Genomic DNA, 25,116 nt, shown 5'->3' with positions numbered 1-25,116 from the left:
TGTCATAGCCACATATTTCTATTCTCCCAATATATAAATACCTTAAAGTCTCTATTAGATTTGTTGGTTTATGTTTAATTTTATTCCCTGGGTCGTTTAGGTTTTTTTATTTTTCATTTCATTTCAGTTGTATTTTAACAGCCAGACATTAAATCAACTTTTTATTTTAATATTTTTTATTTATTTATTTTGGTATTTTATCACATTGTTTTTTGACGTTTTTGTATGTTTGCTTTATACTGTCACATACTGGCTCAAGGTTGACTCAGCCTTCCATCCTTCCGAGGTCGGTAAAATGAGGACCCAGATTGTTGGGAGGGGCAACAGGCTGACTCTGTAAACTGCTTAGAGAGAGCTGTAAAGCATTGTGAAGTGGTACATAAGTAAGTCCAAGTGCTATTGCTATTGCTATACAACAACTAAAGAATCTGATTTAAATGTAAATAATATATAAATCTGACCCTATATAGCTAAGAGTGGCTTAATCTCTGGAATAATCTGCCTCTAAGAAGGATAAAGGTTCTTGTCTATGTTTTATTTACCCAAACACAGATACACACCCCTTATCTATACAACCCAAACACAGATACACACCGCTTATCTATACAACCAGATAGAATTGCCTTGAACACTTTCCTCCAGTTTTCCCTATTCATACAAGGATGGAAAGAAGATTTATCCTGGACAAGGGGTCTAATGAACTGAATAGGTCTTTGTCTCTGAAGTAAGCAGGCATATAGACTCAGCAGAGTTGCTTAATGCTTGGAGAAATCCATCAGTGGACTAGCAATTCTGTATCTAATAAATTCAACTTTAATCCCCACCATTTCTAGTTAAAATCATCCAAACGTTGCAGGGACCAGGGCCGAGTCCTGCTTGAGAGGCAAGGCAATCACTCACCAGCAGACAGAACACCTCATTTCTAATGTATGGGAAATTCATCTTTTCAAGATAAAGAATAGCCTTGGTCGAAAATAGTTTTATTTTAATTTTGTGTAGCACAGCCAGTTCCGAGTAATGCTTTTTATTTATTAAGATGTCATTTTAAACAGTGAGGTCCTTTGAAAAAACAGATGGGTCACGTGTCTAGGCTCAAAGCAAAAAAACAAAACACCTCCAAAGGGATCCAAACAGCTGGGAGCAAGCATCCCTCTCAGCAGACACTCTCCATCAAGCCACTTGCTCTGTGCCCAAAAAAGGAAATCTGTGTAATGTCTTTCAGTTGCATGCCTTATAATTAAAATTCACAAGCTTACCAAATATCAGGAATGGCACTCAGTATACCATATAAGCAGACATTGTGCTTCAGCAAGTTCCCCCCACGTTTGAATTTTGCATAAATTATGCAGCTGAAATAAAAATTGGGGGACCCTGGAGAGGGGTTTGGAACAGAAAGACAGTAAGCTCTGTTCAGCTCAAAGAAGTTGCTGGATTTAGAATCCTTTAATTCTAGGAGAATGGCTTGTTCACCTGACTCAGGTTTCTGGGTCTGGGCTCATAAGTACTAAATTGATTCAGAGTCCATCCACCCTCGAATCAGGGCATCAGCTTATACTGTCATTGGGCTGGCTTTGAGTGAAGCCCTGCACGCTTCAGCAAGGTATCAGATAATAAAATAATACTATGATAATAGCAATAGCTCTTAGACTTAAATACTGCCACACCACATAGTGCTTTACAGCAGTGGCCCCCCAACCTTTTGGGCACCAAGGATCGGTTCCGTGGAGAGAGGGTTTTTCCATGGACTGGTTTTGCGTGCTGCCTACATCCGGTGGGTGGGGCTTCGCTTGTTTGCGTGGCTCAGTTGCTGGCATACCGCACATGAGGGGTTGGGGACCCTTGCTTTACAGCATTCTCTGGGCAGTTTATAATGTCAGCATATTGCCCCCAACAATCTGGGTCCTCATTTTACCGACTTCAGAAAGATGGAAGGCTGAGGCAACCTTGAGCTCTGTCAGAATCAAGCTGCAGGCTATGGGCAGAGTTTCCCTGATAAGATACTAAGATTGCAAGGGGCGATGAAATCAGAACTTTCCCGATGTATCACCAGAACATTATGCCATCAACCTGCTGCAGATGTGAAGATCCATTAGAAATGTGGCAGAGCCATTGCTTTGACACAGAATGCTGGGACAGGAGCATCCATGCCTAGTCTCATATTTTGGGGTGTGCATTTTAGGGGGAACTAAGATGAAGGCCAGGGCTGTTTTTTGACGACTACAGGATACAGAAGGTAGTTTGGAGGTTTTCTTTATGCTTTGAAAATGATGTTCTGCTTATTTAAAATTTCCACTACAGATGCTTTTTTAATTTTTCCTAGTACAAAATGGTAAGAGACAATGCCCCAGCTTTTTAGCAAAAGAAACTCCACAGGCAGCCAAAGTGGGATTTAGGGAGTAATGCTTATTGCACATTTTCAGGCTACACCTACCTTTCATCAACAGAATAATACTTCATCCAACAAAGGTCTTTAGTATTGTTTCCAATAACAAGGTTTCTGAATTAATAATAATCTATTCCATGTCCCCAAATTAAGTTGTATTGTCATTCTGTGTAGGAGATGACTAGGCTGAGCCTGAGGGAGGGGTCAAACATGTCATCAGTCATGAGTCCCATTGCACCCACAAGAGATCTAAATCCAGCCCATCTTGAATTTCTTCTACGTTTACCCACTGCTGATTTCCTTTGGCCATTAGTAGTTCAAATTTTTCTAGACAGCTTAAGTTTGCAATAAACCCATTTGAATTGCCTGGATCTCCTGATTTCACTGGCACTTGACATTCTGCTCCCAATCATATCACCCTACCACTAGTATAGAAACTCCACTAGGGAGACTGTTGCTCAAGTCAGGTGATAGAGCATAACATTTCTCTTTATAACTGCTACATTGCTGTGTGACCTTGTGACTTTCCTTTCATGTGCTTTCTGTATATGGCAGATTATGAAATACATTTGTGTAGTAGAGCAGAGGTCCCCAAATGTTTGGGCACTAGGCACCGGTTCCGTGGAGAGAGGTTTTTTCCGCGGACCGGTGGGGGTGTGGTTTCATGTACTGCCTGCATCCTGTGGAAGGAGTTTTGCTTGTTTGTGCGGACTGGTTGCTGGCATGCCACGGACTGGTACTGGTCCACGGATTGGGGGTTGGGGACCCCTGTAGTAGAGTCTAGTAAAACAAACACATGCATGTATGTTTGCACATATTTAGGTAACAATAGGTATGTACATGGGAATAACAGAATATATAACCCCCCATAAACACAAACTCACTGTGTACTCTGTATTCATGTTTGATATTTGTAGCTTCCTGAACTTCAGAGCTGCTTTGACTCCTCTTACACAACACGCTTAAAGCTCAACTACTTATAAACATTTATTGTTCTTAATTATATGAAAATATAAATTTTATCAGATTTAGTTGCATTGGACTGTTGTCAACTCTAAATTTAATTAAAAAAGGAATATGAATAGGATGTTTCTTGGCCCCTATTTGTGAGAAAGATAAATGACGATAGATAGATAGATAGATAGATAGATAGATAGATAGATAGATAGATAGATAGATAGATAGATAGATAGATAGGCAGGCAAGCAGGCAGGCAGATGTTAGATGGATGGATGGATAGATAGATGCACTCATAAAAATATATTCATACTCACCCACAAAACACACACATACACCTCCCACACATACACACACTGACCAATTAAACATCTCCAGGAATTGATTTGCATGCCCAAAACTGTCTGAGAAACATTTGTCTGTCTTACTTTATACCAACGATACTCCAACCCTACCATTCACATAGATCAGCCCCAGAAATGATCTCACTGCCTTAGCCCAATATTGTGGCAAGGAACAGAGCTATAAACAATCAACAATGAAAGTTATAGTATTTTCTAACACATATTCACTTCTGGATAACCAACCTATAGAGCAAATCTAGAGCTTCATATATCAAACAATATATGGGGTTGTACATGAAGTTGCTCTTGAAGACCACACAGAAGTTACAACTGGTCTAGAATGCAACAGCAATACAGTGTTGGGTTGTCTCTAAGTTTGTTCATATTACACCCCTGTTGTTTGAGCTGCATTGGCTCCCAGTTTTACATATATATGTTTCATTCATACACACACACACACACACAGAGAGAGAGAGAGAGAGAGAGACAAGGACAAATTAGAAAATTAGAAAAAGATCAACAGGATAGTTATAGTTATATTCAGATATAATAGTTATATTCAGATATAACTGGGAGAGAATGCCAGTTCTGAGACAAAGAATTCAGAACAACTACCTTCATTTAATTTAATTTAATTTAATTTATTAATATTTCTATACCGCCCTTCTCCCGAAGGACTCAGGGCGGTGTACAGGGCAAGAGTAAAATACAAAATTACAAAAGTTAAAAGTAATTAAATATATGCCCGTTAAAAGAACAATTAATACATAATAAATAACCCCAATAAAATAATAATAACTCCCCCAATCCCCCCTCAGGCCAGGCCGGCTTGTTCGAACAAGTATGTTTTTAGGTCGCGGCGGAAGGAGCGGAGATTTGCAAAGCAACAATAAACTAACACTCTGAACAGACCACAAATAAAATGAGACTTGCACTTGAATTCACATATCATACCAAGCTGTACAATAATTGTTCTGCAATAATTGTTTAGTGTAATCAGGGCACTCAGCTATTTGCTTTCTACACTTGCATGAGGACAAGACAGCTTAGCTTTTTCAACAGACTTTTCCAGCATACCAAGACTATATGGGTGGGGGATAAGCATTAGAAAGTAGACTAGAGAAAGACCTGGGTTGGAATTTTTACAAAGTCATAAAGTCTACTGGGTAACTCTCGGGAAATATTTGGATTATTGCGATGATGAAATAATTCCATGTACCTTTTTCTAAACTTCTAGGGGAAAGGGTACAATACAAATGTTCCATCTAGATAATAAGAATTCAATACAACATGTATACAGTTTAGAAGACAGGAAGAATTAACAAGATAGCGCCCCTTTGAAGAATGATTAAAGAATCTATGCTAAAGAATGCATTGAAACAGAGATGTCAAAAATGTGACACCATCGATCAAAGGGACAACATTAGACACTTCAACAGGATATGTCATTGTATCAAGACCATTCACGGAAAAAGGTCATGAAGACAATGGATAGAAACAGCTAATTCTAACTTAGTGAAAAACAGTAATATCTATTTATTTAGTTGATTGTGGTATTTGTCTGGCACAATTATCCCTGTATGCAAATAATCTTCATCTGCCATAATAATCCCCACAGTTAAAACTTGATGTCTCATGGGTTAACACTGGAGTATACATTATTATTGAGGGATGCGGTGGCTCAGTGGGTTAGGGCACTGAGCTTGTCGATCAGAAGGTCGGCAGTTTGGCAGGTCGAATCCCAAGTGCTGCGTAGCAGAGTGAGCACCTGTTACTCGTCCCAGCTTCTGCCAACCTAGCAGTTCGAAAGCACGTAAAAATGCAAGTAGAAAAATAGGGACCACTACGGTGGGAAGGTAACAGCGTTCCGTGCGCCTTTGGCGTCTAGTCATGCTGGCCACATGACCACGGAGACATCCTCGGGTAAGCGCTGGCTCTTCGGCTTTGAAACAGAGATGAGCACCGGCCCCTAGAGTTGGAAACAAGTAGCACACATGTGCGGGGGAACCTTTACCTTTTTATACATTATTATGGGTGACACCAATGTCACAGTTTCTTTCCCAGTTAAGGTAGCCTTGTTATGTATGGGCCTGGATACCCAGCAGGGGAAGTTTCCACAAGTAGAGACTAATCATCCAGTATGAGAATTTAAGTTTTCCCATGGCGGCTTATAAATATTGGCCTAGTTCAGTCATAATGCTAAAGATTGATGTGGTCTGTTGATGGATTAACCACAATATTTTAATATTTGCACATAATCCAGGATTTATTTTAATCACAGTTTATCAAGCAAGGAAAAAGCCAGGCAGAGTCAGGATTAGAGTTCATCCCTCACATTAAGCTATAATTAATGGGGTTTGGATTTTGGTTTACCATACTTAAGCCGTTTTTCAGAACAGCAAACTATTCACTGATTATTTGCCCAAATTTGTGCTTTGTTTCTTTTATTTCTTTTGTCAGTAGTCCACAAGATGGGCAACTTCAAAATCCAATCAGGAATAACTTTGATGGTTCCTTGATTAGGGTATAGTTTGCTACCTGTTTGTCAGGTGCTGATCCTTGCTTTTCTGAATGTGGCCTGCTGGAGGGGATGGGTTGTGGTCTCTTTGTTTCCTTCCTAGTTTGTTTTAATTTTCTCTTTTGTGTAGATGTGGTTTGTCTCCATGGTCTATTGATGGCTGATTTGTCTAAATGCCAAGCTTCCAGGAATTTTCCAGCATTTTTGGATTTGACCTGGTGAAAGATGCTAACTCAAAAGGAGAAAAACATGCCCCCACCAAAACTGGCAAGGCAAGCTACAGTACTGCATATAAACAGACAGCAAGTTCCCCTGATGATGTTGCCTATTGGGTAATGAAATGTCTGAAAGCAAACAACCAAGTTGAGAGAGAGAAAAAGAGCTCCCTTTTTGTCATACGGTGGAGAATGTCAAGATCCCATATGCCCAAATTTCAAAGAAACTCTTGCTGATCTTATAATAATAATATGCCTATTATCTGAGAAGCGTTATTTTTGCCTTTCTACATGTTGCTCTTTCACATATCTCTACTTTAATTTATATCTAATTTCACACATTCGTTTTTAAAATGTAGGTGCAGGACTAATAAATGTGCCCTGTGTGCTATGCATATGACCACTTGCATATACAAACATTTTAGATATCGTATTTTTTTTTCATTCATTCTTCATTATCTTTTATCAACGATTCATTCTTTTTATCAACAATACAGCCTCAGTCACTACATTCAATTTGTCGACACTTTTTAAACCTTCTGGAAAGTTAGAACATTCATAACAATACTACTTTCTCTCAGACTTAGGAAGGAGGCAATACAGAATACAGAATAATACAGAGCTGGAAGGAACCTTGGAGGTCTTCTAGTCTAACCCCCTGCTCAAGCAGGAGACCCTATACCAGGGGTGTCAAACTCAATTTCATTGAGGGCCGCATCAGCATTGCGGTTGCCCTCAGGGGGCCGGGTGGGTATGGCCTGGGTGGGCGTGGCCTACTGGGTGGGCGTGGCTAGAGTCTGTATGGCCTACTGGGTGGGCGTGGCCAGCTCTACATCGTTCGCATCAAGGGTGCCTATGGGGGCCTGGGCAGGAGTGGGACAGATCTGAGGGTCTCTGGCAGAAGGAGGGTCTCTGGGCCAGGGCCAAGGCAGTGGGGGCCGTTCCCTCACTGTTTCCAGGATGGCTTCGCGGGCCGCATAAAACCACTTCACAGGCCGGATCCGGCCCCCGGGCCTTGTGTTTGACATGTCTGCCCTATACCATTTCAGACAAACAGCTGTCCAATCTCTTCTTAAAAACCTCCAGTGGTGGCAAACCACTTCTGAAAAGCCTTGTCAAGAAAATATCGGGGACTTGTCTAGGTAGTTTCCAAAAATTGGACACAACTGAACAGATGTCTGTTTGTGTCTATGTCAACGTAGATGGTAGAGGTAGAAGTAGAGGTAGAGAACAGAGACAGGGATGATTAAGAATTGAAATAGATAACACACTTGAAACAAGAAAACCAGTTTGGTGTAATGGTTAAGGCACCAGGCTAGAAACCAGAAATCATGAGTTCAAGTCCAACCTTAAGCACAGCTGGGTGATTATGGGCAATTCATTTTCTCTGGGCTCAAGGAAGAAGGCAAATCACTTCTGAAAATCTTGCCAAGGATACTGCAGACACTAGTCCAGACAGTTACAAAGAGTTAAGACTCCCTTGAAGGGGTACACACACATGCACACACACAAGAAAAAAACTTTGAAAAAAGTTTTCCTTTCTTCACCCTTGTTAGTAGGACTTCACCTCCTCTTCTTCGAATCCCTTAATATCGAAGCAGTGATAGTATGGAACTGTCCAGGAATTAGCACCTTCTCAGGTAGCAGTACAGTTTTGTTGAAAAGACAGAAGAGCTTCTTGTGTGTTCTTTGGAGTGCCAATTCTACTGTAGCCGGCAGGTCAAGTGCTACTCTGCATCAGAATAGTGTACAATAGTCCTTGGGTTACAACAGCAATTGGGACGTGGTGGCTCAGTGGGTTAGGACGCTGAGCTTGTTGATCAGAAGGTCGGCAATTTGGCGGGTCGAATCCCGACTGCCGCATAACAGAGTAAGCACCTGTTACTCGTCCCAGCTTCTGCCAACCTAGCAGTTCGAAAGCACGTAAAAATGCAAGTAGAAAAATAGGGACCACTACGGTGGGAAGGTAACAGCGTTCCGTGCACCTTTGGCGTCTAGTCATGCCGGCCACATGACCACGAAGACGTCCTCAGACAAGCACTGGCTCTTCAACTTTGAAATGGAGATGAGCACCAGCCCCTAGAGTTGGAAACAACTAGCATGCATTTGCAGGGGAACCTTTACCTTTACCTAGTCCTCGGGTTACAACAGCAATTGGGACCAAGAATTCCATTGCTAAGTGAGGTAGTCATAAAGTATAACATGTGTCCACATTGCTAAGTCCCAGACACTATTGTAAAATGAGGACTGCATTGGTCATTAAGTAAGGATCTCACATGATCACAACTTCTGACTCCCTGCCAGCTACCCCACTGATTATTTTGTGGGAAGCTGGCTGGGAATGTTGAAAACTGGGACACTGTAACAGCCAAAACAGTGAGGATTCATCCTTAAGTCTCCTTCATTCAGAGCCATTGTAACTTTGAATGGTCACTGAATGAACAAATGGTTCTTACCCAAGGACAACTTGTAAGTGGGATATACTCTAACACAAGTATTCCCATGGTCAAAGCTTCATGAATGTGTACTACAGGAGAATCTCTCATGTTTTCTAGTTCAGGTAACAGAATTTGACACAAGGTCTCTAAGACACAAATCAAGGTCAGGTTGATGTGATACTAGACCACCCTCGTGTTCCTCAATGGACAAACAAGAGCTCCAGAGAATACAGTAACATTAGCAAGGGCAAGACAAATAGTCTAGTTCTGATACACGCTCAGAGTTTTCCACTGCATGCCCTCACAATTGAAAAGCATTAACTTAGGTTAAACGATTCGCTTTCCCAGGGCTGTGCGTGTGACTCAGCGACTCTTTTGCATGATATGAAACATAAACCATAAACAGATGGATTTTCCTTTGTTCAGAGGTAGGTGATATATTGTACACAGCCTTTCCCTTCACAAAATCCAGCAGCGTGGAGGGGATTACAAAAGAAATGTACTGAAGAGCCTTTCCATTAGTCATGCAACCCTAGCTGAACAGATACGTGTAATTCCTGAAAATGCTGATTGGCTGTCACAGTCGTGCCCAACAATCCCGTACCACAGAAAGTCCAGAAAGACAAGTGAGACTGTAAAATCCAGTTGGTTGAGGTAACATCAGAAAATCACAGTTCCCAGGAATTTTAAACTTGGAAAAAAAAACAACGATATAACAACAGAAGAACAGTAGAACAAGAGCAGTCTTGTTGACTGTCTAAGCAATGGCTGGAAATGTTCAATTCTCATCTCCATCATGAACCTACAAAGAAAGACACACCACCTCTGCCATCACCTGTACCCAGGTAGGGAACCATTATCATCTGCCCCATTAAAAAAAAGTCCAGGCGAGGCATGTGCTGAATGCAGAGATACTAAAACGAATTTTTATGAAACGGTAAAAAGTCCCTGAGCTAAAAACTTAATGTTTCACCTTAGTGAAGAAGAATTAATTGATCCGTTCTACCATTTCAACTAAAGAATCACTTCGTCGGTCAGTTAAATGTCAATAAAACTATTCATAGAGCATTCCAAATAAAAATGTTCATTTATTTATTCTCTTCTCTGCGATTCACTGCCACCTCAGTCTGTATGGTTTCTCTGGCTAAGGTTAGACAAAAATAAGTCTTGCTGATTTCAACAGGATATAAAGCCAAGAAAACCTGAAAAACTGCAGCCTGCTCGCAAATACTCAGCTGAATGACATTGATGGAGGGCAGACTAATGATGTCTTTCCACGTCAAGCTTGAAGAGATTACTAGGCTGCTAGGTGAGGACCAGTAACAGCACTAGTAGATGCTTGAACCTACTAAATTCTTTTCTTCCTCTCCACTCCATTAATCTAGGTGGCATATGGTGGTTGGGGGGCAGCTAGGAAGAATGGAGCATAAGTTACTATTTGGAAGAAAGATATATTATTGACACTGGAAAGATATTAATATTTGGTTTCATTCTTCTTAATAGGCCCACTGAATTCAGGTAGGCGTATTTCCAGCCAGAAAGTGAGTATGAGAATGCAATCTAAATATTACAGCCTTCTAAAAGCATGCATTAGATCACAAGCTGAATGAAGGTCAGCTTGGTAACATATGCAGTTTGGCTACAGTCCTATGGTGAGATATGCATACAGGTCCTTCAGTTGTAGGAATCCAAGCCAAATCCTAGCTTTTCCATTTAATATTTAGCCCAGTAGTTCCTTAGGTCACTGGAGGAAGTTCCATAGGTGGGGATAATGAAGAAGTCAGTAATGTGAAAAGCAAACTTTAGGCCCTCCCAAGTGATTAGTTGTCATATTTGTACAACATGCGTAACCACGGTTAATTCAAACACAGTTTATTCAGCCCATTCCCTAGGTTCTGTTAATTCACTGAACCCTCCCAGGATGGAGGTCACACAACACGCTACGTTAAAATATGGTTAGCCGGTCGGTGATTAAACGTACTATGCAAATACAATGAAATCAGGTGGAAACTCCAAACGCCCCTTATTTCCTGCCGTTCTTCAGTAAGACATGTTGTTGTTGTTGTTGTTGTTGTTGTTGTTGTTGTTGTTGTTGTTGTTGTTGTTATTATTATTATTATTATTATTATTATTATTAATTTAATTTGTATACTGCCCTTCTCCCGGGAATATTTCTGTGGAATACAACCTCCCGGGAATATTTCTGTGGGGAAAAAAAGGGCACACTATTGGGACCAGTGACGGGAGCAGGCAAGGGGGCAATTAAGCTGACTTTGTAATAATGCTGCTTGGGGGTGTGTGTGAAAGCCCTAATAAGCAGGCATATACATAGAATGAAGGCTACTGCTAAGCTTGTAAGCCGCCCTGAGTCTTCGGAGAAGGGCGGGATATAAATGGAATTTTTAAAAAAAAGAAAAAAAGGGGCACAGCTCATTCCAATCGGGCTGGCCCAGGAAAACTTCGGGGAAGGGAAAGGAAGAACTGCGCAGCCCGCTCGCCGGTCCCGACGTCGCTTGCAGCCTACCTACAAGCGAAGGCTCCCGCAATCCCCCTTCCCTGTCTGCAGACCGGAGCCCCAGAATGGCACCTGTCAGGTAGGACGGCGGAGGAGGAAAGAACCCGAGGACCACACCCCAAAGGCTGTGGAGGTAGGGCCAGCTCTCCCCACCCCTTCACGCTTGGAAAAGGGCGAACGAGCCCACAAATGCTAAGCTTGTAAGCCGCCCTGAGTCTTCGGAGAAGGGCGGGATATAAATGGAATTAAAATAAAATAAAATAAAATAAAATAAAATAAAATAAAATAAAATAAAATAAATAAATAAATAAATAAATAAATAAATCGACTCGCCACCCCCCCACCCACACCCCTCCCCTCCTCCCCCCCCCCGCGCTTGAGCCCAGCCCAGCAGCAGGATTCCTTTCATCCGAAGGAGGACACCCGATCGCCGAACCCACAGGCAGGTCCGGCCGCAGCAGAGCAGCTCCACGCCGGCCGGGCGGCTTGTTGGTTTCGCCCCCAACGCCGCGTCGCGACTCCTTTGGCAGCCGCCGGAGTCCCTTCTTCGCCCCCCTCCCCTCCCCTCCCCGCTCCGCGACCCCGCCGGTTCCCTCCCTCCCCTCTTGCTTCTCACTCACCGGCTGCGGCGTCTGAGCGGCCAGCCCGCTGGCCTGCCCGGGCGCAGGCGAGCAGCAGGAGCCCCAGCAGCGAAGCCAGGACGCACAGCTGCCCGGCGCGCAGCCCTTTCCTGCGCCGCCAAGCTTGGCCCCTCTTCGGCGGCGGCAGCAGCATCTCAACGGACGGCGCGGTGCGGAGCGGAGCGCCACGGAGGAGGATGCCCCGGCGCCAGCGGCCGGAGCGAGGCAAAGAAGCGCCCGGGCAGCCCTCTCGGCCGTCAGGAGCCAGCCCAGCCCAGCCTCCTTCGCCGCTCACGCCGAGCCGCTTCCGAGCGCTGTGGCTCGGAGGGCGCCCGGCTGCTCGGCGAGGGCGAGGCGCTGCGCCATAGGCAGGGCTCCCCGGCTGGCGGCTGCTACGCTTAGCGCTCTAGCCGGCCTGGCAGCGGTGGAGATCCGTCGGCCGGGGGCCCCCTCTCGCCCATCGGCTCCGCCCCCTGCTCGAGGCCGGGGGCGGGGGCGTCTTCGAGGCCGCCCCGCCTGTTGTCGCCGCCTCTTCCAGCGAATCCCGTTCTTGGGGGAACCGGTGGACCGGCTGGGGACAGCCAGGGAGCCCACGCCCCGTGGCCGCCGCCGGAGCCCGCTTCTGTCCCCCTTAACTGGGGTTTTATTTGTTCAGGGACGGATATAATTTTTTAATTGTTTTTAACTTTTGTATTTTTGTTTTTAATCACCCTGTAAACCGCCCTGAGTCCTTGGGAAAGGGCGGTATATAAATGTAATAAAATAAATAATAAATAATAAATAATGGTCCAGCCTGGCAAAGCCTAGGGCAGGGGTAGGCAACCTCGGCTCTTTTATGACTCATGGACTTCAACTCCCAGAATTCCTGAGTCAGCTATGCTGACTCAGGAATTCTGGGAGTTGAAGTCCATGAGTCATAAAAGAGCCGAGGTTGCCTACCCCTGGCCTAGGGGGACCGGAGGAGGTTTGGGCAAATTCTCCACGGCTTCATCCGGTAAATAGGGTGCGCTTTCATTTCTCCGGGGTTTCGCCTCAACCACTGCCGCGTTTTAGATCAGGCAGCCAAAAGTAACCCTGAGCGTGTGCAGAGTGCTGGACCCCGATCACTGAAGGAGGAGGCTCCTGTTAGGTGACTTAATTTTTTTTTTAACCAGCATCTGTTGAGAGCGGTAGTTGAATATGTGAACTCAACTGACATGGAAGAAAGAATCTGACCGAGGGGAAAAAAAAGCTGAATTAAGAGGTGAATGGCGGTGAGGATGTGGCATCCTGTCTGCAGTCTTAGGTCATAGCTCATTTCTACCTAAGAGTCATCAGGCAGTCATCTCAAATCATCTTGCCTGAACCGGCTCTAAGGTAGGATGCCTGGTCCCTAAGCAATTGTGATTAATGTGGCTTCCGAAGAAGGAAGATTTCTGCTTCTACTTTCCCCCCCATTTTAGAAAAGGATTGTGATTTATTTTTGAATATCAACCCCAATAATTCTATCCCTCTCCTCAGGTTATCTTTTTTTTTTTTTGCTTGTTAAGCATTTAGTCACCTAATTGTAGTCAAGATTCTTGGGATTATTTTACAGCTCTACCTTGGCCTAATAAAGTTCTTGCTTTAATATGTATTTGTGATTAAAAAGAGAGGGTGTTGTTTTCATTTTATTGCTGGGCTCATTCAGCTTGCATAAGCAACACAAGCAGTGAAGTGAGATCACCAGCAGCATGTGAGATCCAAGAGGAATGCCTGGGAATCCTTTGCTGTGTCACAGAGAATACCAGAAGCACCATTTCTAGCCTGCACACAGATCTTACTCCCTGATATTTTAGTGCCGCTGTAAGGGAAGGTGGAGGGTGAGGAGATCGGGGTGATTCCTGTCTCTCTGTCTGTCCAGATGGCTTGATCTGATCCATCTTCAAAGGAAGATAATAACTTCCACAAAAATCCCTGGGGAACATAACAGACATTTATGGTTGAATGGCACAGACAGTGACACAAAGATGACTATTAGCCATAAAACTGAAATTTGTTTCACTTGAAATAATTGGCAACAACGGAATGACCTTTTGTCTGAGAAAGTTGGTGGCAATTGACCAAACCAGGAGTAGGGAGAGAGACTTCTGTTACCAAAAGAAATGGGAGTAAATTGCTGCAATGGGTTACAAAAACACAAAAGCTTTGAAGTTTATTCCTTCTTGTTTTTTCTCAGAGGCTCTCCATAATGTAAATACACCTATAAGCCAGGTTTTTGCCCACATATGGTTAAAACATGTCTTCAGAATATTCAGAATTACGCTTACATTAATAAATAACACGGACTCACTATTGAAAGCCAACTATTTGACATTGAAATAATCATTCAAAGATAATTGGCAGAAAAATCTTTCCCTGGATGGAACAGAGAACAGATCCATGGCAGATGGAATAATTGCTAGAACACATGGGCTCTCAGCCTAAGAAAATGAAAGTATATATATATGGATCTTTGGTCATTCGGGTTTTTTCCCACGTAGAATTGAAGGTGTAAAAGCAACGTTTCGACGAAATCCCATCCGTCATCCTCAGGCTGGTGGCTTCAGCTTCCTTCTCTCCCAAAAGAAGGAAGCTGAAGCCACCAGCCTGAGGATGACGGATGGGATTTCGTCGTGTTGCTTTTACACCTTCAATTCTACGTGGGGAAAAACCCGAATGACCAAAGATCCACATACAAACAACTCCCCCGAAGCCTGGGTTGCTCCCAGCTGGCCGTCGTCTCTGCTCCGAACTTCTTGGAGCAGAGCCAGGCGTCTGCGAACCATCCCTGCCTGAAGAAAGGACTATGATTTAAAGGAGCAGGCAGAGCAGTACAAGAGGAAAAGGTGAAGAGGACTATTTTACTGTACTCTCTAACTTGTTGGACTTTTTAAACTTTAATTGAAAGTGCGTCATAATTGAGGATTAAAAGATGGCGGCTAAACCTCCCTCTAAAACTCTTCGGAGTGGAGGATCCTCGCCGGTGCAACAATCATCACTACAGGCATTGCACCCTCCTGAAGTGCTGACATCGAAGGATTTGCGAGATGCCTTGGATAAACATGCCCAGGTACTTTTGGAATCAATTAATCAATCAATTGCTGATAAATTTGCACAGATGGAGGAGAAACTGGAGAAATTTGAGGAAAGAATGGAAGAGAGGATGGAACAGAAGTACAGCGTGATGAAGGTAGACATTTTGACTTCAGTGCATAAAGTGGCGGAATGTGTGGAAGATTTAGATGAAAAAGTGGATGATTTGGCTCAAAGGAATGCTATACTAGAAGTAAAAGCACGGGAGAATGAAATTGAAAGAGGCAAGTTGGAAAGGGAGTTAAGCCATGCCCAATATTACCAGATGCAGTTTGCTGTCAGAATTAGAGGCTTAAAAGAGAATGTTAAAGAAGATTTAAAGCAGCTGATCTCTGAGGCTCTCGAAGGGGTATTGAACCAGCCAGCATCTGAAATAAGAGCAGCTATGGATAAAGTGTTTCGGGTGAATTCATGGATTGCCAGACAGAGAAAGTTGCCTAGAGATGTGGTGGTTTATTTTGCAAAAAGAGAAATTAGAGATCAAGTTATACAAGCTGCCTATGATGCTAAGGTTGTGATTGCTGAACAAGAAGTCTTGGTTTTAAAAGAAATTCCTCCAAGGATTTTAAGGGGAAGAAAGGACTATACATTTCTTGTGCAAGAGCTCAAGCAAAGAGATATAAGGTTTAGATGGGAGATTCCAGAGGGGCTGATGGTGATGTATGAAGGTAAAAGGTATAGGCTGATTACTGTGAAACAAGCACGTGATTTCTACAATAATGTCTTAAAAGCAACCCCATTAACGCTCCTGGAAGCTGGAAAGGGATCTGGAGAAGAAGAACAACAAGAGGAGGAAACAGAGGAAAATGGTGCTGGAGGAGATCAAGCTACAATCTCTTTGGATGATCCTAGAGAGCAAAGAGTGACGCGTGCTGCTTTAAAACGAGCAAAGAAAATAAAAGAACAAGATCAGCAAAAGTCTTCAGATTCTTCACATCGCATTCATAGCCAAGCTGTGGGAGGAGCACGGCCTAAAGTAACCAGTCCTATTAAAGCTGTGGTCCAAGAGCTTCTCGAGGATATACATGGCAACTAAATTTTTAACCTGGAATGTTAATGGACTAAACTCACCGCAGAAGAGGAAGAAAGTTTTTCAATATTTAAAACAATTTAAGATAGATGTTATATGCCTGCAAGAAACGCATATTAGAGTTTTGGATCAAAAGTATTTATTGAACTCGAGGCTGGGTACGCAATTTGTTGCTTCTGCAGAGAATAAGAAAAATGGAGTGGTTGTTTATGTTAAAAGTGCCTTAACAGCGGACCTAATTGAAGCAGATAAGCATGGAAGATATGTTATGATCGAGCTGTTGTTTGAAGGTAAAAAGACGCTTTTAGTTGGATTATATGCTCCAAATCAACAACAAGCTGACTTTTTTAGTTTACTTCATACAAAGCTTACCCAGTTGGATTATAAATCCTTTATTTTTATGGGGGACTGGAATGGAGTTATGGATGTACAGTTGGATAAGGCTGGAGCCTTTAAACGCATTCCAAGTCACGCTAGACTGCCTAAATCTTTTTTTGAAATGAAGGATGACCTGGAATTGCGAGATATTTGGCGTGAGAGACATTTGCGGGAGAAGGATTATACATTTTATTCTGATAGACACCAATCTTTTTCGAGGATTGATTTTATTTTGTTGACTAATGATCTTCTTTTGAGAACTAAAAAGGTGAAAATCTGCGCAAGAATTATCTCTGATCACAGTCCAGTGTGGTTGGAGATTGATAAGGAAAGAGGAGATAGACGCTCATGGCGCGTAAATGAGAATTTGTTTAGAAATCAGAGAAATGTGGAAGAATGCAAACAGCGGATGAAGGATTTTTTTGAGATGAATATGAATAAGGGTACCTCTATGGATATGGTTTGGGATGCTAGCAAGGCCTATATGAGAGGGGTGTTGATATATATGAATAATAGACATAGACGTGCAGTGGAAACTAGAAGGAAAGAACTGGAGAATGAAATAAAGGAAAAAGAAAAGGCTTTGATTTTGAACCCAGAGGAGGTGAAGATCAAGGAGGCTATTAGACTGTTACGAGGACAATTTGATAAATTAATGGCTGATCAAGTGGCGACCAATCTGCGGTTTGCTAGGCATAATACTTTTTGCAATGCTAATAAGCCAGGCAGATGGTTGGCTTATAGACTGAGGAAAAAACAAAGGGCATCTAATATAGATAAGATTGAGCATAAAGGAAGGGTTGTGTATCAACAGAATCTTATTAAGGATGCCTTTGTGGATTTTTATTCGAAATTATATACTAAAGAGGACATTAATGCAAAAGATATTGATACGTATTTGGAGAAGGCTAGCATCCCGGTTCTTACGCAAGTACAAAAAGAGGGGATTAACCAACTGATTACAGAAGAAGAAATTTTTACAGCTATTAAGGAACTGAAGGTGGATAAAGCACCAGGCACTGATGGCTTGACTGCGGCCTATTATAAAAACTTACAATTAGAGATGATAAAACCGTTAAAGGAACTGTTCCAGACAATCCAGAGGGGGGGAAAGGTGCCCCCGTCTTGGAGAACAGCTTTTATCTCTTTGATTCCGAAGGAAGACCAGGATGCTACTTTAGTTAAAAATTACAGACCGATATCGCTTTTAAATACAGATTATAAGATATTTGCTAAGGTTTTGGCTAATAGACTGATGAGGGTTCTGCAACAGGTGATTCATGGGGACCAAACGGGGTTTATTAGTGGAAGACAAATGAAAACTAATGTGAGACATATAGTTGATGTGTTAGAGTTTTTGGAAAGGCACAACCAGATCTCTGCTGCGCTAATCTTTTTAGATGCTGAAAAGGCTTTTGATCAATTGAACTGGCAATTTTTGTTGAAAGTTTTAGACAAAATGGATTTTGGGGAAAAATTTTTACAACCGATTAGGGCATTATACCAAAAACAAACTGCCCGAATTATAGTTAACAATAGTTTGACAACAGTATGTAATATTGAGAAGGGCACAAGGCAAGGCTGTCCGCTATCGCCCTTGTTATTTATATTAACATTAGAGATATTATTGGTTAAGATTCGGAATTCGGAAAAAATTAAGGGGATACAAGTTGGAGATCAGGATTACAGATTGAGAGCATTTGCAGATGATCTGGTTGTTACAGTGACCCAGCCAGAGAACTCTGTTGTGGACCTGATGGAGATAATAACACAATATGGGAAGGTTTCTGGATTTAAAGTAAATATACAGAAAACTAAAATTTTGGCTAGAAATATGACAGTTTCGCAGAAGGCTCTCCTAGAAGGATTAACTGGATTTGAGATTGTTAAAAGGGTTAAATATTTGGGGGTGATTTTGTCGCCCTCTAATACAAAGCTATATAAAAATAATTATGAAAAGTTATGGGGGAAAATTCAAAAAGAACTGGAGAGTTGGGAAAAATTGCAATTGTCTTTGTTGGGACGGATTGCAGCAGTGAAAATGAATGTCCTGCCCAAATTTTTATTCTTATTTCAAATGATACCGATTCTTAAGAAAGACTCTAACTTGGAGGAATGGCAGCGTGGTATCAATAAATTTGTGTGGGCAGGGAAAAAGCCACGAGTTAAACTTAAGATTATGCAGGATACTCGTGAGAGAGGTGGCCTTAAAATGCCTAATTTTAAATTATATTATGAAGCTGCTGCACTAGTAGGAATAAGTGATTGGATTAATTTGACACAATCGAGGTTATTAAATCTTGAGGGCCATGATCTGTTGTTTGGCTGGCATGCATATTTGTTGTATGATAAGAAGGTAGATACTGTGTTTAGGATGCATATTTTAAGACAGGCATTGCTGAGAGTTTGGAAGAAGTATAGACATAAGTTAAGCAGCAAGATACCATTGTGGGCAATCCCAAAACACGCAATAGAAAATATACATGCTGGTTTCAAACATGATGAGACTACTTACAAGGAAATTTTAAGTTTGGAAAGGAATATTTGGTGCTTGAAATCATATAGTTTCTTGCGAGAAGAGAAGGTTGTTCAGACTTGGTTTCAATATATTCAGTTACAGGCCAGGTAGAAAGAAGACCAAAAAAATGGATTTGCAACGACTGATGAAAATTTGATAAAGCAAATTAGAAATCAAGGACCAGCACATATTAAACGGATATATCTTGCATTGATAGAGATCGATTCAGAAACAGAGCTTGTTAAGGATTGTATGATAAAATGGGCCCAAAACATTCAGGAAGTTATTACAATGGACATGTGGGAAAAGATCTGGGTGAGGAATGTAAAATTCACTCAAGCTCAAAGTTTAAGAGAGAACTTTTACAAAATGTTTTATAGATGGCATCTAGATCCTAAAAAGCTTGCAAGTATGTATCCGAATTATCAGCCTAAATGTTGGAGGTGTGGTGATGAAGAGGCAACATATTTTCACATATGGTGGACATGTAAAAAGGTTAAGGCTTTTTGGATAAAAGTCTGGTGGAATATGCAGAAGATTTTTAAACGGAGGATAAAGTTTTGTCCGCAATTTTTTTTGTTGGGAATAATTGTTGACGCTACAGTTGTGGACTCTAAGTTGATGTTGAATTTAGTTACGGCAGCAAGACTTTTGATAGGTCAATATTGGAAGAAAGAGGAACTGCCGACTATACAAGAGTGGATTTTAAAGGTTTCCGACTTGGCAGAGATGGCGAAGATTTCGGCCTATTTGAAAGATTACTCGCAAGAACATTATATTATGGAATGGAGAAAATGGATTGAGTTTATCCAGAATAAGTATAGGGTCAAGAAGTTTTATCTAGCATTTGAATAAGTCTTCTTTCGTTTTCTTTTTTCTTTTTTTATTTTGTCTTCTATATATATTTAATAATGCTAAGTTTTGTTTGATCCTATATAAGTTAGAGAGTGATGGATTTTAGAATTTATAGTTGTTAGTATATGGTTGCTTATGATTGCTTTTTTATATATATATACCTTGTATTTAGCTCTGGGAAGTCCGGGGGGGGGAGGGGGGTTAGGGGGAGGTGGGGGGGAGGAGGGAGGGGGGGAGGGGGGGAAGGGGGGAGGTAGGGAGGGGAGGAGGGAGGGGGAAGGGGGTTTTTTAAAGGAAAACTGTATTTTTAAAACTTTTCAATAAAAACAACCGCGAAAACCTCAGAAAACAAATTATATATATATATATATATATACACACACACACACATATATATATACATACACACACACACACACACACATATATATATACATACACACACACACACACACACACACAGACACATATATATATATATATATAAATGCAAAAGTGACACAAAAATTATAAACATGCGCTCAGCCTGACTGGAAATGCTGCTAGTGACCTTCTATCAGAGACTTATTGCTATTGCATAAATAGCTCCCAAAGAGAACCAATAGCCTTGCAAAGAGAGACACCTCTGCCTGTACCTTGGCATCACAAAGACGTGACAATAAAAAAGATTTCAGTTTCCCTGTTTCAGTATTCAACCCTGCAGTAATCCCGCCGGGTCAGCACCAGGCATCCCTAATCATAGGCTTTTAAGTAATGGTATTTCAGATTGGAAACTTTGCAACCTTAGTTCTCAGCAGCCCTTCCAATCTTACCAGGGTTGTGCCAGCAACTGCCTGGGTGGTGTCAAGTAAGGTCAAAATGCCCTATTTTTAAATCAGAAATGTTTCGTGCATTTCTACATTTAAGTTCCATTCTGCATTGAAAATCCCCTCAACTTACAACCACAACCCAGACCAGAATTTCTGTTGCCAAGTGAGGCAGTTAAAAGAGTTGAACTCAGTTTTATAACCTTTTTTTTTTCAATGATCATTAATAGAGTCGCTGCAGTTGTTAATGGAAATCATGCAACCGTCAAACAAATCTGGCTTTCCCCCATTGATTTTGTGGTGACCCGGGATGCTGCAGCTGTCGTAAATACACACTGGTTGCCGTGCACCCAGATTTTGACCACTTGACCGCTGCAACAGTCATAAGGGCGAAGGCTGGTTGTAATTAACTTTTCAGTGATATTGTAACTTCGAACTGTCATTAAACGAATGCTTGTAAGTTGAGGACTACCTGTATGTGATGAAATTTGCCAACATAAAGATTTTTCTGTACCTTTAAAGGGTTGTTCATACACTAACAATGACTACCATATCCTAATGGATAAATTGGCTGAGTTGGTTATTAGACAGGCTGCAAAGCTTCCTTGGACAGGTGATTTCAAAAGCTGGTGCTGTGTGACAATTGCTCCATGCAACGGCAATTCTATTACAAAGTTGTACAGGGACAGGATTCTCTCTCTCTCTCTTATTTTGGATTTTTTACGTTTTCAGTGAAGCTGTTTCAAGTGAAATCCAAGATGTGAAATTGAAGTGGGACTGACAGCCATCTCTTTTCTTCTCCTTTTCTTCAAACTCATGTGAGACAGAAGATCTGACCTGGTCAGGGTCTGGGTGCAGCAATGAACTAGTTGCCTTGAAGCTCCATAAGCCAAAAATACTCTTGATATGTGTGTGCTAAAGCTGCTCTGAAGGCCTTTTACTAGGCATGTGCTTTTGATTCTCAGAAAAGCTCAAATATACTCTGGGTTAATGTAGTTTGGAATAGATGTTTATTAAGATAACTGAAAGATCTTACTTATTTCTGACCCTATTCAAGATCCTCCATGGAAGTATACAGTAAGTTTTCAATGCACCCTGGAAATCTGTCGTGCTGCAATTTGCTACCATGGCTGCCACATCAAAAAGTAAATAAAAAAGTCAGGAGGGAAAATTGAAAAGGCAACTGATAGTTGCTTATGAAAACATTCCTTGATTGAGGATGGTAGGAAAGAGGAATATGGGATTCCGGGATTAATAAGCTTGACTGCAACTGAGAATGCCTTTGTTATCACATCACTATTAGTCGCTCCTTTCCAAGCTTTTGAGACAAGACTTTTTAGCACTGAACAGAAGTCCAAGTGGCTGGTCGGCTACCCTGAGGGAGCACAGAGCAGGATATTTCTATAAAATTGTTTTCAAAAAGAGCTTTGAGGAGGTTGCAGAACTGGCCTGAACAAGCACTTGCTAATATGAGGAGATGAAGAGCCAAACTATACTAAGAGGCCTCATGCTGAATGTGGACCCGGGAGCGCCATCCTGTTTGGGAGATCTCAGACTTGTTATACTGTAATCAGAAAAGCAGCAGAGAGAAGATCAAGATAGATTTTTAAGACAGTAACACCAATTCCTCCCTCCGTACATAAACAGACAGCTTATTCTTCCTCTCACTAGATATTTAGAGCCATCATCTATCATCCTGTGGAAACGCTTTCTGTAAATTCAAGCTTTGTCTGAACTGAGGTGGCTGTCATAAAGAGGAGATGAAAACAGCTGTGGCTGCATTTTAGTCGCTGGATCTTGACCACTTTCTTGTTACTCCCAAAGGATTTATTAGCGTTGTTGTTCTGCAAGAAGAATTCTCCCAGCAACAATAGAATTAATTCTGTTTTCTTGAATTAAGTCCAGAGATGGAAACAAGTTGGAGTAGTTTATCCCCCAACTAATCTGAGGCAGAAAGAATTGAGGTTGGAGTTCAAAACTGGCCAGTAACTCAGCACAGCCTAGTTTTATATTTTAAGTTTAACATTTGAAAAGGAAAAGTTAAACTTATTTCAGATTCAGCAAATCTGAAATAAGGTATCAAGATATCAATAGAACTGACTTAAATTACCCTATTAAATGTATGTTCTTCTGCTCCATTGGCTGTTTCTAGCACAAATTCATTTGAGAGAGATGGGTGGTTAAGAAATAGGAAATATAAATAATAAAATAATGTCATTCACCTATAAAACTGTCAGAATCTACGGATCACTTCATCTCACTGATCAGCAAGCAGGGTCTGAAAACTATCAGAGGCAAGAAGGCTCTTGAAAGAAATAAAATCTTTACCAAATGAGACTCCTAACCAAGAACATGCTCTTTGACAAAATAAATGCAAGTAGTCAATACATGATTCAAAAACCATATAAACAAAAGACTTTTGAGTAGCATATGGCAAAGATTGGTAAGAAAAAAAGTCAACTCTAGTCAAAGCAGTACAGTAAATAAATCCCCCCAAGTTGCAAAATTTTTAAGGGTGGGCTAAAGGAGATTAGAGAAATTGCAGAGAAACTGAATGTAGTTTTTGTTTCTACTAAGGATATAGATGAGATGCCATATTTAGGAAACCAGGTGAATTGCAGCAGATGAAGGCAATGCTTGGATGTGAGATCAATTGACAAGTTAAACTAATGTGTTGATTCAGATAATCTTCACTGTCAGATTCCTAAATAACTCAAATATGAAATTCTTGATTTTCTTAAAAAATGCACAATTTGTCTACAAAACTGACATCTTTTCCTGAAAACTAGAAAATGCCCAGTGCACTTCCTTAAAAACCAATTGGTAGATGGATATAGAAAATTATAGGCCAATTAATTAGAATCTAGAAAATTTATTTATTAATTCGGTTTATATACCGCCCTGCTCCCAAAGGACTCAGGGTGGTTTACAAGGCAAAATTTAAAAACAATACAATATAAAATTAAAATTAAATTAAATTAAGTCTAGCCCCAAAAAATTACAATCACAATTTAAAAACATTAAAACCCCTCAGTCCAGACCAGATAGCTCAAAGAGCCAGGTTTTTAGGTCCCGGCGAAATGAACGAAGGTCAGGGGCAGTCCGGAGTTCCGTTGGCAGTTGATTCCATAGGGCAGGCGTGCCCACAGAGAACGCCCTCCCCCTGGGGATCGCCCGTCGGCAATCCTTGACCGGCGGTACCCTGAGGAGGCCCTCCCTGTGGGAGCGCACAGGACGATGGGAAATTGACGCTGGCAGCAGGTGCTCCCTCAGATAATCCGGGCCCATGCCATTTAGGGCTTTATAGGTCATCACCAGCACCTTGAATCTCACCCGGAGGGCAACTGGAAGCCAATGCAGCTCGCGGAGAAGAGGTGTTACATGGGAGTATCGGGAGACTCCCATCACAACTCGCGCGGCTGCATTCTGCACCAGCTGAAGCCTCCGAGTGGTCCTCAGGGGCAGCCCCATGTAGAGAGCATTGCAGCAGTCTAGCCGGGAGGTCACGAGCGCATGGGTGACTGTGCGTAGGGCATCTCGGTCCAGATAGGGCCCTAACTGGCGCACCAGGCGAACCTGGGCAAAGCCCCCCTGGCCACGGCTCCTATATGATCTTCCAAACTGAGCTGTGAATCCAGGAGGACACCCAAGTTGCGGGCCCTATCAACGGGGGGTAACACCTCACCCCCCATAGTTAACGATGGAAAAGATTGGTTAGTCTGAGATGCCGGTATGCACAGCCACTCAGTCTTGGCAGGATTGAGACGAAGCCTGTTTCTCCCCATCCAAACCTGGACTGCCTCCAGGCAACGGGACATCACATCGAGGGCATCACTGGGTTGGTTCAGGGTGGAAAGAAAAAGCTGGGTATCATCAGCATACTGATGATACCCCACCCTGAAACCACGAATGAGCTCACCCAGCGGCTTCATATAGATGTTGAACAAGAGGGGAGAGAGGACAGACCCCTGAGGAACTCCACAAACGAGAGGCCTCGGGGCGGACCTCTGCCCTCCCATCAACACTGTAAAACAGTGCCCCCCACTCCCAACCCCCTGAGACGCCGCAGTAGGATACCATGGTCGATGGTATCAAAAGCCGCTGAGAGGTCTAATAAGACTAGGACAGAGGAACAACCCCTGTCCCGAGCCCGGCAGAGATCATTCACCAGCGCAACCAATGCCGTCTCCGTGCTGTACCCAGGCCTGAAACCGGATTGGTACGGGTCCAGATAATCAGTTTCCTCCAGGAACAGAGGGAGCTGAAGTGCCACCACGCTCTCAACCACCTTCACAAGAAAGCGAAAGTTGGAGACCGGATGATAGTTGTTCAAAATAGCCGGGTGCACTGGCTCTTCGGCTTTAAAACGGAGATGAGCACCGGCCCCTAGAGTTGGAAACGACTAGCACGCATGTGTGGGGGAACCTTTACCTTTACCTTTACACT

The 25,116-nt window shown here is 42.2% G+C and overlaps 1 protein-coding gene across 2 annotated transcripts in view; it reads right to left on the bottom strand.

Annotated features, from left to right (window-relative positions):
* Window positions 1-12,797, bottom strand: part of SLC24A3 (solute carrier family 24 member 3) — a 188,157-nt gene extending 175,360 nt beyond the window's left edge. For both annotated transcript variants that reach the window (XM_081325253.1, XM_081325254.1), the window contains exon 1: window positions 11,991-12,797. In XM_081325253.1, coding sequence (XP_081181379.1) covers window positions 11,991-12,144 — 154 coding nt within the window. In that variant the 5' untranslated portion in view covers window positions 12,145-12,797. The remainder of the gene's footprint in view (window positions 1-11,990) is intronic.
* Window positions 12,798-25,116: the final 12,319 nt, after the last annotated feature.

Source organism: Vipera berus (assembly GCF_964194415.1).
Source record: "Vipera berus genome assembly, chromosome: 3".
Lineage (NCBI taxonomy): Eukaryota > Metazoa > Chordata > Lepidosauria > Squamata > Viperidae > Vipera > Vipera berus.
This window is presented reverse-complemented; position numbering and strand designations above follow the sequence as displayed.